Source organism: Vipera ursinii, assembly GCF_947247035.1.
Source record: "Vipera ursinii genome assembly, chromosome: 4".
Taxonomy (NCBI): domain Eukaryota; kingdom Metazoa; phylum Chordata; class Lepidosauria; order Squamata; family Viperidae; genus Vipera; species Vipera ursinii.
The window spans coordinates 113957492-113972468 of NC_139514.1; the positions used below are offsets into that span (position 1 = coordinate 113957492).

At 41.6% G+C, this 14977-nt stretch overlaps 1 protein-coding gene across 1 annotated transcript in view; it reads left to right on the forward strand.

Moving 5' to 3' along the window:
- Positions 1–7068: 7068 nt before the first annotated feature.
- The window catches only part of DIAPH3 (diaphanous related formin 3), a 42778-nt gene continuing 34869 nt past the window's right edge, over positions 7069–14977 (forward strand). Inside the window, exons 1-7 of the mRNA XM_083362326.1 lie at positions 7069–7202; positions 8841–8946; positions 9682–9792; positions 10055–10173; positions 11136–11252; positions 13998–14116; positions 14860–14924. Coding sequence (XP_083218452.1) covers positions 7084–7202; positions 8841–8946; positions 9682–9792; positions 10055–10173; positions 11136–11252; positions 13998–14116; positions 14860–14924 — 756 coding nt within the window. The 5' untranslated portion in view covers positions 7069–7083. The remainder of the gene's footprint in view (positions 7203–8840; positions 8947–9681; positions 9793–10054; positions 10174–11135; positions 11253–13997; positions 14117–14859; positions 14925–14977) is intronic.

Here is a 14977-nt window from a genome sequence, read left to right on the forward strand (position 1 = left end):
TTAAATGAGTGTTAGGAAGTGTACACTGTGAGAGCAAGCAACTAAATTTCATTTTTAATGGGTGCCATTGTGTCCACAGTAAAAAATGACAATAAAGGTTTATCGATTGGTCTGCCTGCCTGTCTGTCTGTCTCTCTTTCTATCTATATATCTCATCTCTGTCTGTCTGTCTGTCTATATCTATCATCTATCTATCTATCTATCTATCTATCTATCTATCTATCTATCTATCTATCTATCCATCCATCCATCCATCCATCCATCCATCCATCCATCCATCCATCCATCCATCCATCTATCTATCTATCTATCTATCTATCTATCTATCTATCTATCTATCTATCTATCTATCATAACAATAAGAGTTCCAGACTTTTTGTATAGCTATGACCTAAGAAGCAGCATGGCTACGGAGTACAAACGTTGGAGCAAATGTAGTATTTTTTTTTATCTCAATATTTGCTGTAAAGAAATGTAATTTTTTTAAAGTTAATTTAAAATATTCCAAAGCATCCTAATCAAAAGTATACAAGCACAGGCAGTTCTTGAATTACAACCGTTCATTTAGTGATCGTTTGAAGTTAGAACCGCACTGACCCATGACCACTTTTCACACTTGTGACCGTACCAGCATCCCCAACGTCATGTGGTTTACATTCATTTCTGACAGTCGCAGTGTCCCTGGTGTGTGTGTTTGTGTCTGTGTGTCTGTGTTTCAAAGTCAGATTCATGTAATAAATGGGTGACTAATTTAAAACCTGGCAGGGATTCACTTCACCGCTGTGACGAGAAAAATCACAAAACTCACTCAACAAATTTCTCACTTGGCAATGTACATTTTGGGCTTGGTTGTGGCCGTAAACGGAGGACTACCTGCAAGGCTATTCTCAGTTGCTATTTTACAAAAGCAAAAAATAAAAAATAAAAAAAATCAAGAAATAACCCTCAGTGCCCAGTATTGCAACAGAAGCCACCAATATACTTGAGAAATAATTAAAAATAATAATAATGTCCATCAAGGAGCTGGCCGCACTATTAACGGTATAGATTCGATTAGGGTAGATGATCTTTGTTGTCATTTTTTCCTGTGGGCGCAACGGCACACCTTAAAAAAAAATGAAATTTAGTTGCTGGCTCTCAATGTGTACGCATCCATAACACGCATTTAAAGCATATTACATACAACATATGTATCGACCTGCACCCTGACATATAAGTAACGTAGAAATGTTATTCACTCTCCACCTTGAATACCTAACTTTGCTTAGCCAGCTTTCCACGGGTATAGTAACTGACTCTTGAACTGGCCTCTTCCAGTCTGAAATTCTGTAAGGTCGTCTGTAATATTGAACAAGTTCAACCAAATGGCTGACCCTAGATAAAGCAGTGTCCCCCGTTCCCGTTCTAGAACGTGTAAGCTTTCTCCTTGTGAGGAATTTACAATTTTTGAGAAAGGCAGACACGCATATCACGCTAATCCCTCTAAGGGTAAGTAAAACTGCGCCGCGCGCAGCATTTGCATCCAAACTAATGGGAGTTGGCAACGGCCCGTTAATTTGAAGAGAGGTGTCTAATCCGTCTACAAAAGTGTGAGTTTGCTTTGGAGAAAACTGGGTGTAGTGTGTGCCTAAACCGATTGGCATTGTGTCCTTTTTTTTTTTTTTTGTATCCTCAGCAAGGGATGCTGCATGTGGCATGGGTACAACTACAGCTTGTAACCTAATCCACGCCTCCCCTCTCCTTACTAAAAAGCATTACGCAGTGGAAAAAAAACCCCTGTGCGGGCTTTGGGATTGTTTTTGAACCCCTACTTTGAAAGGAAGAGAAATCATGGCTGGAGGGCATAAGACCTCTGGGCAAGTGTGGGGGTGGGGTGGGTGGGCTCTGTCCCTCACTTTGCAGAGGTGAAGAAGAGAAAGACCGCGAGGAAGCAGTGAAGAGTAAATTTCAGGAGCTGGGAAAAAAGATTTACAAAGAGTAGGATCTGATTATTCACCTCTCCATTCAGCTGCTCCAGGATAGAGCGTGCAAATCGTAACCTCCCGTTGTTTTTTTTTTGCAACCTATGATAGAAGTGAAAGCAACTGAGGAGAGGACAGGGCTTTCTTTGTATCTGATCAGGAATGAAAGTGGGTGTCTCCAGAAAGAAATCCGGCCTTATTTTTAAAAGTGCCATTCTTAAAAAAAATGGTGGAAAAAAGTAAGGTTCTACTCTTAGGCAAGAAAAACCAAATGCACAGTTACAGCATAGGTGGTACGTTGGTCAATAGTGGCAACCGGGAAAGGGATCTCGGAGTCCGAGTGGACAATCCCTTAAATAGGAGCCAGCTGTGTCTGGCAGCTGCCAAAAAACCCCAAATGCCCAGGTATTGTATAGGTTATATCTTGCTCAATAGTAGCAATTGTGAGAGGGATCTCCTAGTGGACAATCCCTTAAATATGAGCCAGCCGTGTGCAGCAGCTGCCAAAAAAGCCAACACAGTGCTAGGCTACATTAACAGAGGGACAGAATCAAAACCACATGAAGTGATAATACCACTTTACAATGCCTTGGTAAGGCCACACTTGGAATACTGTATCCAGCTTTGGTCACCACGATGTAAAAAAGAGGTTGAGACTCTAGAAAGAATACAGAGAAGAGCAACTAAGATGATTAGGGGACTGGAGGCTAAAACATATAATGGTTGCTGGAATTGGGTATGTCTAGTTTAATGAAGAGAAGGACGAAGGGGGATATGATAGCAGCGTTCTAGTATCTCAGGGGCTGCCACAAAGAAGAGGGAGTCAAGCTATTGTCCAAAGCACCTGAAAGCAGGACAAGAAGCAACAGATAGAAACTAATCAAGGGGAGAAATAACCTAGAACTAAGGAGAAATTTCCTGACAGTGAGAACAACTAACCAGTGGAACCACCTCCCTCCAGAAGCTGTGAATGCTCCAACACTGGAAGTTTTTAAGAAGAGACTGGACAGCCATTTATCTGAAATGGTATAGGGTTTCCTGTTTGAGCAGGGGGTTGAACCAGATAACCTCCAAGATCCCTTCCAACGTTGTTGTTGTTGTTGTTATTATCATTAATAATATGTGTGTATACACACACACACCCATAAATAGAATATATGAAGTCTAACATGCTTCTTCCGATTTATCTTCTGTTATGAAATATGATACTAAACACCAAGGCACCCAAAGAGTTGCCAGTTTTATAAAGATGTATATTTCATTAGAGGGACACGGTGGCTCAGTGGGTTAGGACACTGAGCTTGTCGATCAGATGGTCGGCAGTTTGGCAGGTCGAATCCCGAGTTGGAAACGACTAGCACGTATGTGCGGGGGAAACTTTACCTATATTACATTATCATGGATATCATATCCATCTGCAAGACTCCCATAGGTTACAGAAACTAAACAGCACAGCCAGGAACTGAAGAATTTGGCCACTGATATTCCATTTCACCAATGTAGTTATTGACTTGGATCTGTTTATTATGAATGCCAAAAATTAACATAAAGATTTGTCTGTTTTTTTTTAAATTTATTTTTTTGCAGCTGGGTTGAGAACTTCGGACAGGAAGGGCTCGGATTATTATTGGACATCTTGGAAAAACTGGTCGAAAGCAAGCAGTAAGTCTTCTAAACAAGTCTGTAATTCTCAGAACGAACGGACAGTAAACCAGCCTGTTATAATTTTTGTCTCTTTATCTCCTTTCTGTTCAGACCGGACAAACTTCTCAAGAAGACACAGCATAAGATAATTCAGTGCTTAAGAGCTTTCATGAACAACAAGGTCAGTAGCCTCATCGGCTTAGTTAAAGTTGAAGTTTGCAATTGTGGCGAATATGAACACACACAGGCAGTGCTTGACTTGCAGTGGTTGTTCAGTGATCGTTTGAAGTTACAGCGGCAATGAAAAAATTCTCTTGTCATCCAGGTTGTGGTTGTCGCAAATGTGTTTTTTTCAGAAGGCAACTGGACTTTCTTGTTTTTTTCTTTGAAGGCATTTCACTTCTCCTCCAAGAAGCTTCTTCAGCTCTGACTGGATGGTGGGGAATGGATGGATTTATATTCCTTGCAGACAGCTGGTCATTTGCATTCTTTTAGCGAGTCGTTGAGGCCACTTGGAAGTTTGTCTGTGTCCTCAGGGTCACCTGAGTGGTGCAAATGGGTGTGGAGCCTTCTTGGAGCTGCTGAAGGGATTGTGTTGTAGACTGAAGATCGATGATGTCGTATCCCTCCCTTTGTGTTCAGGGAGGGCTGTTCAATTTTGACCTAGATGGCCTCTTTGACCCTGTTATTCTGTATTTTGTAGTTACCTTGAAGTAAATGATCGTCATAACATTCACACGACCGTTCTTGATTTATCCAGTCTCTGGATCTAATCGGGAATCATGGTATGTATCACGATTGTACCAAATTGTAAAATGTGACACAAGCATTCTCCTCTTTTCAACCCGATGATTCTTTCAGAGAGTCATTGAGGCCACTTGGAGGTTTTAGCTGTGTCCTCTCTCCAAAAGGAGGCAAATGACCAGCTGTCTGCAAGGAGTATAAATCCTTCCATTCCCCACCATCCAGTCAGAGCTGAAGAAGCTTCTTGGAGGAGAAGCGAAATGCCTTCAAAGAAAAACAAGGAAGTCCAGTTACCTCCTGGAAAAGTACCTTTGGGGTGACTTATGACCGTTTTTCACCCTTAGCACCATTGTAGCATCTTCCTGGATTGGTGAACAGGATCATGTGATCCCTTTTTGCAATCGTTCCGACAGTCAAGTGAGGAAGCCCGGGGCACTTTTAACAACTGTGTTACTAACTTAACAACTGCAGTGATTCCCTTAACAACTATGGCAAGAAAGGTCATAAAGTGTGTGTGTGTGTGTGTGGTGGGGGGAGAGCTCACATCACAACCGTCTCGCTTAGCAAAAGATATTTTGGGCTCAATTGTGGTAAGTCCAGGGCTACCTGTAGGTAAACTCAGTGACGTTTGTGAGATAGGCATAAAACTTTACAGCTTCTTGGGCCAGCTTCATATCTGAGAGATTTGCTAGTCATGGGAAGAATTAAGATTTCGGGAAGGTTACCTCTTAGGAGAGGGCAGAAAAGGTACATAGTAGAAACCATTTCTTTCTTCTGCCTACCAGCGGTATTGTTCTTGTGTATCTGACCTTTAACGAAATGGTTCCTCAGCTGGCTGAGGAATTCTGGGAGCTGAAGTCCACAAGTCTTAAAACTGCCAAGTTTGAAGACCCCTGTTATATTTGGTTTGCGATTTTTCGGCTCAAATTTATTCTACTTTGAGAACCCAATCTGTCAGTGGTGCAGGAGGGCATATCTATCTATCAATCTATATCTCTATCTCTGTCTCTCCACCCTCCTGTCTGTCTGTCTGTCTGTCTATATATGTATATCTATATACAGTATATCTATAAGGGACGCACTGGCTCAGTGGGTTAGGATGCTGAGCTTGTCGATCAGATGGTCGGCAGTTTGGCGGGTCGAATCCCGAGTGCCGCGTAACAGAGTGAGCGCCTGTTACTCGTCCCAGCTTCTGCCAACCTAGCAGTTCGAAAGCACGTAAAAAATGCAAGTAGAAAAATAGGGACCACTACAGTGGGAAGGGAACAGCATTCTGTGCGCCTTTGGCATCTAGTCATGCTGGCCACATGACCACGGAGTCGTCCTCTGACAAGAGCTGGCACTTCGGCTTTGAAATGGAGATGAGCACCGGCCCCTAGAGTTGGAAACGACTAGCACACATGTGCGGGGGAACCTTTACCTTTACCTTATATATATCTATATCCGTCTATGTCTATATCTATCTCTATCTCTATACCTATCTATCTATATATCTATATATGTATATCTGTATATGTATATCTGTTAATGTCTATTTCTATCTATATCAATACCTACCTATATGTATATGTATATGTATATGTCTTTATCTATCTATGTAGGTAGATAGAGATAGATAGATAGATAGATAGATAGATAGATAGATAGATAGATAGATAGACAGATAGATAGATATTCAAATCCCAGTCAGATTCTGTATCTGTGAGATCTCGTTATTCCCATAATAGGATTTATGCCGGGTTTAAGAGCAATAGAAGATAAAGCAGGGTTTTTTTCCAGCCGTGTAATTTCAGCATTCTTCCTTGAAGTTCCCCAAATGCTATGTAAACATGGTGTTTCTGAAAGGATAGCTCCATGTGCTGGTAGAGACAGCTGTTGAGGCATATGAAAACAAGGCCAGACCCGATGTGAAATGGGCAGGTTGTGATGTATAAAATTGCTTGTATGCAACACAAGCCCTTTCACTCTTAGCGGTTGTTTAGGAATTGACAGAAGGAGATTAGTTCACCTGGTTCTGATTGCAAAATAATGATAATGAAACAATGCTTGGTGAATGTGTAATATTGGCAAATTGTTAAAACGTGGAAGAATTTGCTTTTTAATCCCTTTCTTTTTTTTCCTGGGAAAATATTCCTGAATGGTGACCGTCACTTGACATAGACATTGATTGGGATAATATTCTGAGGGTCATCTTGGCAAGGCACCGGTTTAAATTTTGTGTTCCCTTGCGTGTTGCTTCAAAATGGAGTCTCTCTATTTATGGCTCAAGGATCAACAGTATACATCCAAGTGAGAGGACAAGGAGGAAAACTGACTAAATAAAAGGAAAAGTATTTAAGTCAGCCTCAACTTGTGATACGGCTAACATCGTCCCAAGGGTGCTTTTTTTCTTTTCCACGAGGCAACTGGACTTTCTTGTTTTTCTTTGAAGACATTTTGCTCCTCATCCAAGAAGCTTCTTCAGCTCATGCAAAGGCCAAGTTGCCTCGTGAAAAAGCACCTTTGGGATAGCTGTGACCTGGATGACTGAGAATCTCCATAGACATTGTTGACATTGCTGGTTTTTTTGTGGAAGCGCCTTTGAAACTCTTCCCAATTTTGTAGAATTTCAGACATTTTTCTGGAAGGGTATGTGAAAATGCAACAGCCTGCATATATGCATCTTGTTAACAATCACCTTCCGCCTCCTGTTAATTTTTACCCCTTGACCCTTTAGTACGGTTTGGAGAGAATAATGAGCGAAGAAAGGAGTTTTTCACTACTGGCTAAAACAATTGATCCCAAACAAATCAACATGATGACGGACGCAGTTAAACTTCTCTCTGCCATATGCATTATCGGTGATGAAAACATGTAAGTGCAACTGTCCGGCTACGAAGAATGCTTACGTAGCGGCGTCCATTTTGCTTCTTAGCTTGCCTACAGACTTGGGGGGGGGAGGGGAGGGAAGAATGGAATGCAGGCTTCAGACATCGGGCTGCCGAGCCGTGAGAATCAAGGCCGTCCAAGAACTTATTTCCTGAGAACTGAAACATTCTCTCATAACCATTTTTTGACACCTTATTGGACAATGGGATCTGCACTAATGGGGGAGGGAGGGAGATTCTAAGCCCATGGTGGCGAACCTATGGCACGCGTGCCACAGGTAGCATGCAGAGCCCTCTCTGTGGGCACACATGCCATCGCCCCAGTCCTAGGCCTTCAACTGGGTTTTATAAAACCTTTTCACTTTAGGCCTCCGCCGCTGTGTGCAAAAAAAAAAAAGTTCAATCAATTTCAATTTCTCGTGGAAAAAAAAAGGATCTCGCAAAGTTGGAATTGATCGATTGAACTTTTTAGTTCCACCCAGTCTGCTGTTACCACCACAGTCACGCCCACCCAATGGAACATGCCCACCCGGCACCCAACGATAACATAAGTGGGTTTTGGGTTGCAGTTTGGGTACTCGGTCTCTAAAAGGTTCACCATCACCGTTCTAAGCTTTTAAGATACTGATTTAGATGCCAGAGCTAGTTTTCCATTCATCTGTGCAGATATGCTGAGCTCAATAAAGTTTTGCATCAGAGATTGGAATGTCTCAGCTCTGCTTACTTCGTCGGGATCATCGGTCGGTAGCCTGAACAGTAACGTTGCCCCAGTTTCTTGCCCCAGTTGTTAAAGGGAATCACTGCAGTTTTTAAATTAGTAACCCAGTTAAGTGAATCTGGCTTTCCCCACTGATTCTGCTCGTCGGAAGATTGCAAAAGGTGATGATATGACCCAGCGCACCGCAACCGTCACAAATACGAACCACTTGGGCCAAGTGTCCGAATTTTGATCACAGGACCTCAGTCGTTAAGTGTGAAAAATGGGCACAAGTCCCTTTCTTCAATGTTGTTGCAACGTTGAGTGGGCACTAAATGAGCTGTGGTACGTCGAGGACCATCTGTCTTAAACACAGCTGGATATGTTGCATGACGAACTCCAAGGGCCCATAAATATCCCTACATACTTTTAGTTGGGGTTGTCCAGGCCTCCAGAAGGTTGGTGTCAAAGTAGAAATCGTGTTTTTTTGCAGATGCTTTGCTTTGTGATCCAGTCAGGATTTTCCAGCACAACTGTTCCGTGGTGGGAATTTTCTTGCAGGATGTATAGCCTGTGTAGAATGTGAACTCCACTGTGAATGGTTGGTAATTGGGGTTTTCTGGGAAATATTGCTTGGTGTTTTGTTTCAAGTCCCTTGAAATAAAGGTATTTAAGATGTGAGACTGAAGTATGCAGATCTGTTTAGTTTAATAATAGTTCCTTCCTTCCTTCCTTCCTTCCTTCCTTCCTTCCTTCCTTCCTTCCTTCCTTCCTTCCTTCCTTCTCTTTTCTTTCCTTCCTTCCTTCCTTCCTTCCTTCCTTCCTTCTTTCTTTCCTTCCTTCTCTTTTCCTTCCTTCCTTCCTTCCTTCCTTCCTTCCTTCCTTCCTTCCTTCCTTCCTTCCTTCCTTCCTTCCTTCCTTCCACAGCCTGGAAAAAATTTTGAAAGCCTTGACTACAGCAGCAGAAGAGAGAGGTATCGACCGATTTGGTCCCATTCTGAAAGGTCTTGAGGAGAATTCAGTCCATCTGCAAGTAAGCGATGCTTTTTTGTGGTGACCTAGAAAGGGACGCGGTGGGTCAGTGGGTTAGGACGCTGAGCTTGCCGATCAGAAGGTCGGCAGTTTGGCGGGTCGAATCCCGAGTGCTGCGTAACAGAGTGAGCGCCTGTTACTTGTCCCAGCTTCTGCCAACCTAGCAGTTCGAAAGCACGTAAAAAATGCAAGTAGAAAAATAGGGACCACTACGGTGGGAAGGTAACAGCGTTCCGTGCGCTTTTGGCGTCTAGTCATGCTGGCTACATGACCACGGAGACGTCCTCGGATAAACGCTGGCTCTTCGGCTTTGAAACGGAGATGAGCACCGGCCCCTAGAGTCGGAAACAACTAGCACGCATGTGCGGGGGAACCTTTACCTTTACAAAGACTTAATTCCTCCTGATTACCTAAAAGAAATATAATGGCCCGATACTCCAATTTTAACCCATAAAGTTCTTTTAACTGTAATGCCATATTGCAACTGAATACTTTATTTTGTTTTAAGTAAAGAAGAACGCGCTGGAAATTATATTTATCCAGCATTTGTAAAAACCTAACATCAGTTAAATTCATAAGATAAAAATTTGAGTATGTTCAATTATCACTTCGAAATCGCTTAGAGAGGGCTACAAAGCATTATGTAGTAGTATATAAGTCTTAATGCTAGTCCAGCAAATCAATGAAGGCCAGGTAAGTCCTGCAGATTAAAGAGGGTTTTTTTTGCATTTTGTAGATAGCTTGTATGCAGTTCATCAATGCTCTGGTTACAACTCCTGACGAATTGGACTTCAGACTCCACATTCGGAATGAATTTATGCGTTGTGGATTAAAAGAGCGTCTGCCGGTAAGTATGTGTATGTGTGAATTAATATTTAAATTAGAAAATTGCAGTGAGAAGAAGTGTGAAATGCCTCATGGACTTTTTTTTTTTTAAAAAATTAAGACAGAACAAACTGCCTCCTCTAAAAATTGTTTCACAAAGTACATATTTGAATAGCATAAATTCCCCCAAAATGGTTAGCTTTGGATACATGCATTTTGTTCAAAATAACTCACTTTAACATGCAGTTATTAATTACACTACTGTTGGTGCTTTCCCACTGCAGCTGCTGAGATGCATGAGGAATGAAGCTTTGGATATCCAGCTGAAAGTGTTCAGTGAACACAAAGAAGAAGATATGATTGAATTTTCTCACCGTTTAGAAGATATCAGATCAGAATTTGAATATCCTTTTTTTAAAAAAATGGAAATTTGTAATCAGTTAAATCAGAGGTCTCCAGCCTACAGGCTGCGTCCCGCTACAGGCCCGTGGCCTCTTGGCCACCGGGCCACGTGAATAGCTTGGCAGTGCACATGTGCACGTGCTCAACCCACCCTCATGCCACCGTTGCCATGAGTGTTGTGTGGACGGGAGCATTGCCATGAACCTCGCACGGGGGGGCGGAGCATGGCGAGCGGCAGGTAGGCGACGGCATGCCACACACTGTGGGTGACATTGCCACCACATTGCCGCAAGAGGCAGGCACCTGGCGGCGAGATCTTCATGCCGATGGTGACATCGCTGTGGGCCATGGCACAAGCCTCATGCAGGGTGGTGGTGTGATCCTTGCGCCGGAGGTAGCCTCACCGTGAGCCTGGCGGTAGCGCCTCCACAACCTTCACACAGGCACCGCCGTCGCTCGTGCGCATGCTCGCAGCCTCTTTTGCGTGGCGTCCATGTTTGTGGCCTGTTTGTGCGTGCGCGTGCACTTGGGGCCACATTCACGTTTGGACATGTGCCTGTTAGGTGCCTGTCCCTTCTTCTCCCACCAGGCCACCCACCCAGAAAGATTGGAGACCTCTGGGTTAAACCAGTCTTGGTAGCCAGCATCCAACCAGTGATACAGTTTGTTGATTCTTAGTTGACACTGTTGACACTGTCAAACTAAAATTTGGCGATTCTCGTGTAGTAAGAGTTAAAAGGAGAGGATCGTGGATGTACTGTAAGAAGTGCTATGTTGTTCCAAGAAGTTCTGGAACAAAATCAGTTTGTGGCAGATGACTCATTTTGTGTCCAAAACATAAATCATTTTTCCTCGCCAAGTTAAATTTTAAAATGTTACATAACTTCTGCAATTCATGTCAAAAAGAATAACTAGTCTACAATGGACAATCCACTTGAAATATTTTATCCTTAATTTGATTACTGATGCAAATGATGTTTTTAATTTAGTGTGGAATAGCGTTAAGGACACGAGTGCGGAAAACTGCTTCCTTTCTATACTGCAACACCTCTTGCTGATACGAAATGATAATTTTATACGGTAAGAAAAACAATCGTACGGTACGAAAAGTTGCTGAAGCTCCTATCTGGACATTGGTTACGAAGTATCAAGTGTTTTGCAACCTGTTGTACATTTTTTATCACAGTCTCTTCGTTTCATAGAAGGCCTTCGAATAAATCTGAACTTAGAAATATGCAACATCTGTCAAGTCAGACGTGGCAGGTCAAGAAGGCCAACCTAATTTGCGTGAAAATTTCTGATTCTTTAAGAGCTGACATGTCCCTAAAAACCTCGTAAGCTCCTCAAAACGTAGAAATAGGTCTTCAGTTGTTACATTTATTCAGCGGAGTCACAAGAAAGATGTGGGTGTATTTGACCTCTGGATTTAACTTTGATCTTGGCCTCAAAAATGAAATCACCATAGCGAGGAAAAACTTTCCCTGTTAAAGGCTGCTTTGCTGTGTTATGATACTGAGCTGGGTTGTTTTTTTTTTTTCATAATTTAGGTTTGGTACAAATAAATAATTGTGGTTAGTTTGCTTAATGGCTAATACAACCTTAGCTATGGTTTTGAGAAAGAGACTTTCGTGTTGGGAGCAAACTGATTTTCTGGAAATAGCCTCTGCTGTTGTTACGCAAATTACACGGGTAGGTAGTTGAAATAAAACACTTGACATTTTTGCGTAGGTGTTATAATAGGCGAGTGCTGTAAAGCTCTGCACTTTGATTAGTGGCATCTAGCTTTACTCCACCTTCTTGAATAATAATAATAAAAAAAACCTTACCGGGCCAGTTATTCCGCCAATTTACCTTGCAAGATCGTCATTACGGAGTAACACTGCAAGAGAATCCAGCCTAGGTCACCTTTTTAGTTCACAGAGAAAAGGCAGGTTATTTAAATGCACCGGTATATAAAGCAGCAAGAACGCCGGGATAGTCTAAAAACAGCTTGCTCTTCAGAGGTATAAAATCTCGATCGAGATTGCCAGTTGCTGCTCGCTGAGTTTGAAACATTTCCGTTAAACGTGTTTATCACACAGATGCTCGGGGGTGCCCGAAGACCGACTGCATATTTCTTTCCTTGCTTTGTTTTGCCTTCCTCACCCCCTTTTTATTTTTTTCAAGTGCTTTCTCTGCAGAGTTATTTAGCCGATATCAAACCTCGCGTGGCAGAAGTTGGTGTCCGTTGCATAATATATATTTTTTTTATTAAAGAGTTTTACAAAAAAAAAAGATTTTACAATACATCCCCAAAACCCACCCACCCCAAACCACCCCTCTTCCCCCCCCCACTTCCCAGAGCTGAATACAGGGTTATAGTTATAATAATCATATTCTAACTAAAGATTATCCATAATATAAAATTAACCAAATTCATAATGTGCTTTAACTCCCCTTTAACACAGATACATACAAAGTGCTAACACTAAAATTAATAACAATATCCCTCTAAAATCTACTCATAAGCTAAATGGAACTTTTTAGTCCCATATTTATTCTGAATATAATCTATCCATCTCCTCCAAACTGGAATATATCTTTCTTGTGAATGATCCTTCAAATCCGTTGCATAATATTGTGGGGAGAAATGTGTAAAAAAACAAAGAGGTGTGTTTTTTTTTTATACAAGCACCGTTTGAAATTCTTCTTAACTTAACTTTGTGGGATAAGTGTGAGGTAAAGGCTTGCGAAGCAAGTCTCGAAATCAGTAGGTTTTTAGCCTGGCAAAAATAAACAGAAGCAGAAAGAAGCCTACCAAATAAAGAGAGAAAATGGTGCATGGAATAAACAAAAGAGAGTAGGAAATATAAAAATTAGGTCTTAAACTTTGAGCCACCAGTGGAGCGTTCGTTAGTTGCAAAATCCTCTCGCGCACATTTCTTTGTACGTGGCACAAAAGGTTCAGCTATTGAAATTGAGTGACTGGCCACGATGTCTTCTTTGGCCCCTTGCTTTTGCCTGTTGTGGCGAAACTTCACTCCCCCACCCCAGACAATTAAAGGTTTTTTCCGCAAAGTGTAATGTTGCCGTACACAGCCCTTAATAAGAGTAACCCAACGGTCTTTCTTGCTGTGTTTCAAAACTGGGCAGCCTTAAGATGGGTGTGGACTTCAGTTCCTAGAATTCTGAGCGTTGGGAATGCACACATCTTGAAATAGCCAAATTTGGGAAGGGAAAAAATGAAATAAAAATCTATCTAACGCAGCATCCTGTTTTGAACGGTGGCTGGGCTAGGTGCCTAAGGACCTCCCAAGAAAACAGAGTTGCATTGGAGGCAGCTCTGCTACTACTGATGTCCATTTCTATAATCCTTTTACATAGGGCAGGGGTAAGCAACCTTGGCTCTTTTATGACTCGTGGACTTCAACTCCCAGAATTCCTGAGCCAGCATAGTTGGCTCAGGAATTCTGGGAGTTGACGTCCACGAGTCATAAAAGAGCCAAGGGTGCCTATCCCGACATAGGGCATAAGAGAAATTTCCTGCTGTCTCCTACTGAAAGGTGCCTGTCATATAGACGCTTCATCAAGAGATAGGATGGATCATGGCTTTTGCAAACTTCCATCCTGCTTAAGAACAGGTCCCAGTTTCCGAGACATATTCAGTTATTGCGTCAGTTCTCCAGCTAATGTTAGCCACGGTTCAGTCTTGACGAGACTGACAGAAGTCTTTAAATCCTAACTCAGGTCAACGTTGAAGCGTGAATATGTTGCGCTGCATTAAAAGCAATATCAGCCCAGAAGCGTAAAATTAAAATACACAACTGTTCTTGTCATTTCTTTTAGACCTTTGTATTTCAAGTTAATCGAAGAGTGCGTTTCACAGGTGGTCTTACATCGAAGTGGTCTGGACCCAGATTTTAGTTATCGAAAAAGGCTGGATGTAAATTTCAGTCACATATTGGGTAGGTATTCATATTCCATATTTATACTCATACGAGAGATCACTTTTTTTTTTAAAAAAATGAGTTACTACCCAGATTTCACAGGGACTGTTATTATTGTATGCCACACGTGAGATGGGAAGCTGTATAAATGTGATAAATGGATGAATGAATGACTAGTTCCAGAAATTAAATTCAGGAAGTGTTCTGTAATGATGTATATTTGTTTTTGCCAGTTATATACATACATACAGTTTGTGTGTGTGTGTGTGTGTGCGTGCACGTGTGGGTATACATGTACATATACACATGCTTGGTAATAAGCAACAAATCTTTTTTTCCTGATTGGTTTAGTTGCATACTTGCAATGTATGTTTTCGTGATCCTGACCCGCTTACAAATAGCAGTTCCTTGAGTATCTTATCAAAATCAATAATGTAATTGCTAAACATCTCTGATACCTATGAAGAAACTGCTTTCAAACTGGATTGTATTCTGGATTGTATCTTTTAAACTGTTTTATGAAAAGTTTAGTCATTGCCGTTTGAAGCTAGCAGCGTAGCTGTCACTTTTTTTTACTTGTTTCTACTTAAATAATTAGGAGGTAAATATGCATGTTTCTTGACACACTACTGGACAGATTTGCTTGATGTTAGGGTTGGGTACAAATTGACATAAATTTTACTCTTGCTATTGACTGTTCTCTGAGATGGGCTAGTCAGTAAAAGCTATCCAAAAGATTTATATAGGCTATTTTCTGCTAGATATCTGTATTGAACAGAAGAAAATGGAGGAACTTGAAGGAAAAGCTTCAGAATTCTTGAAAAAGGTAATTTTTAGAGAAGTTTTATTCTCAGACCTTCCTGTTATAATGTCCAAATG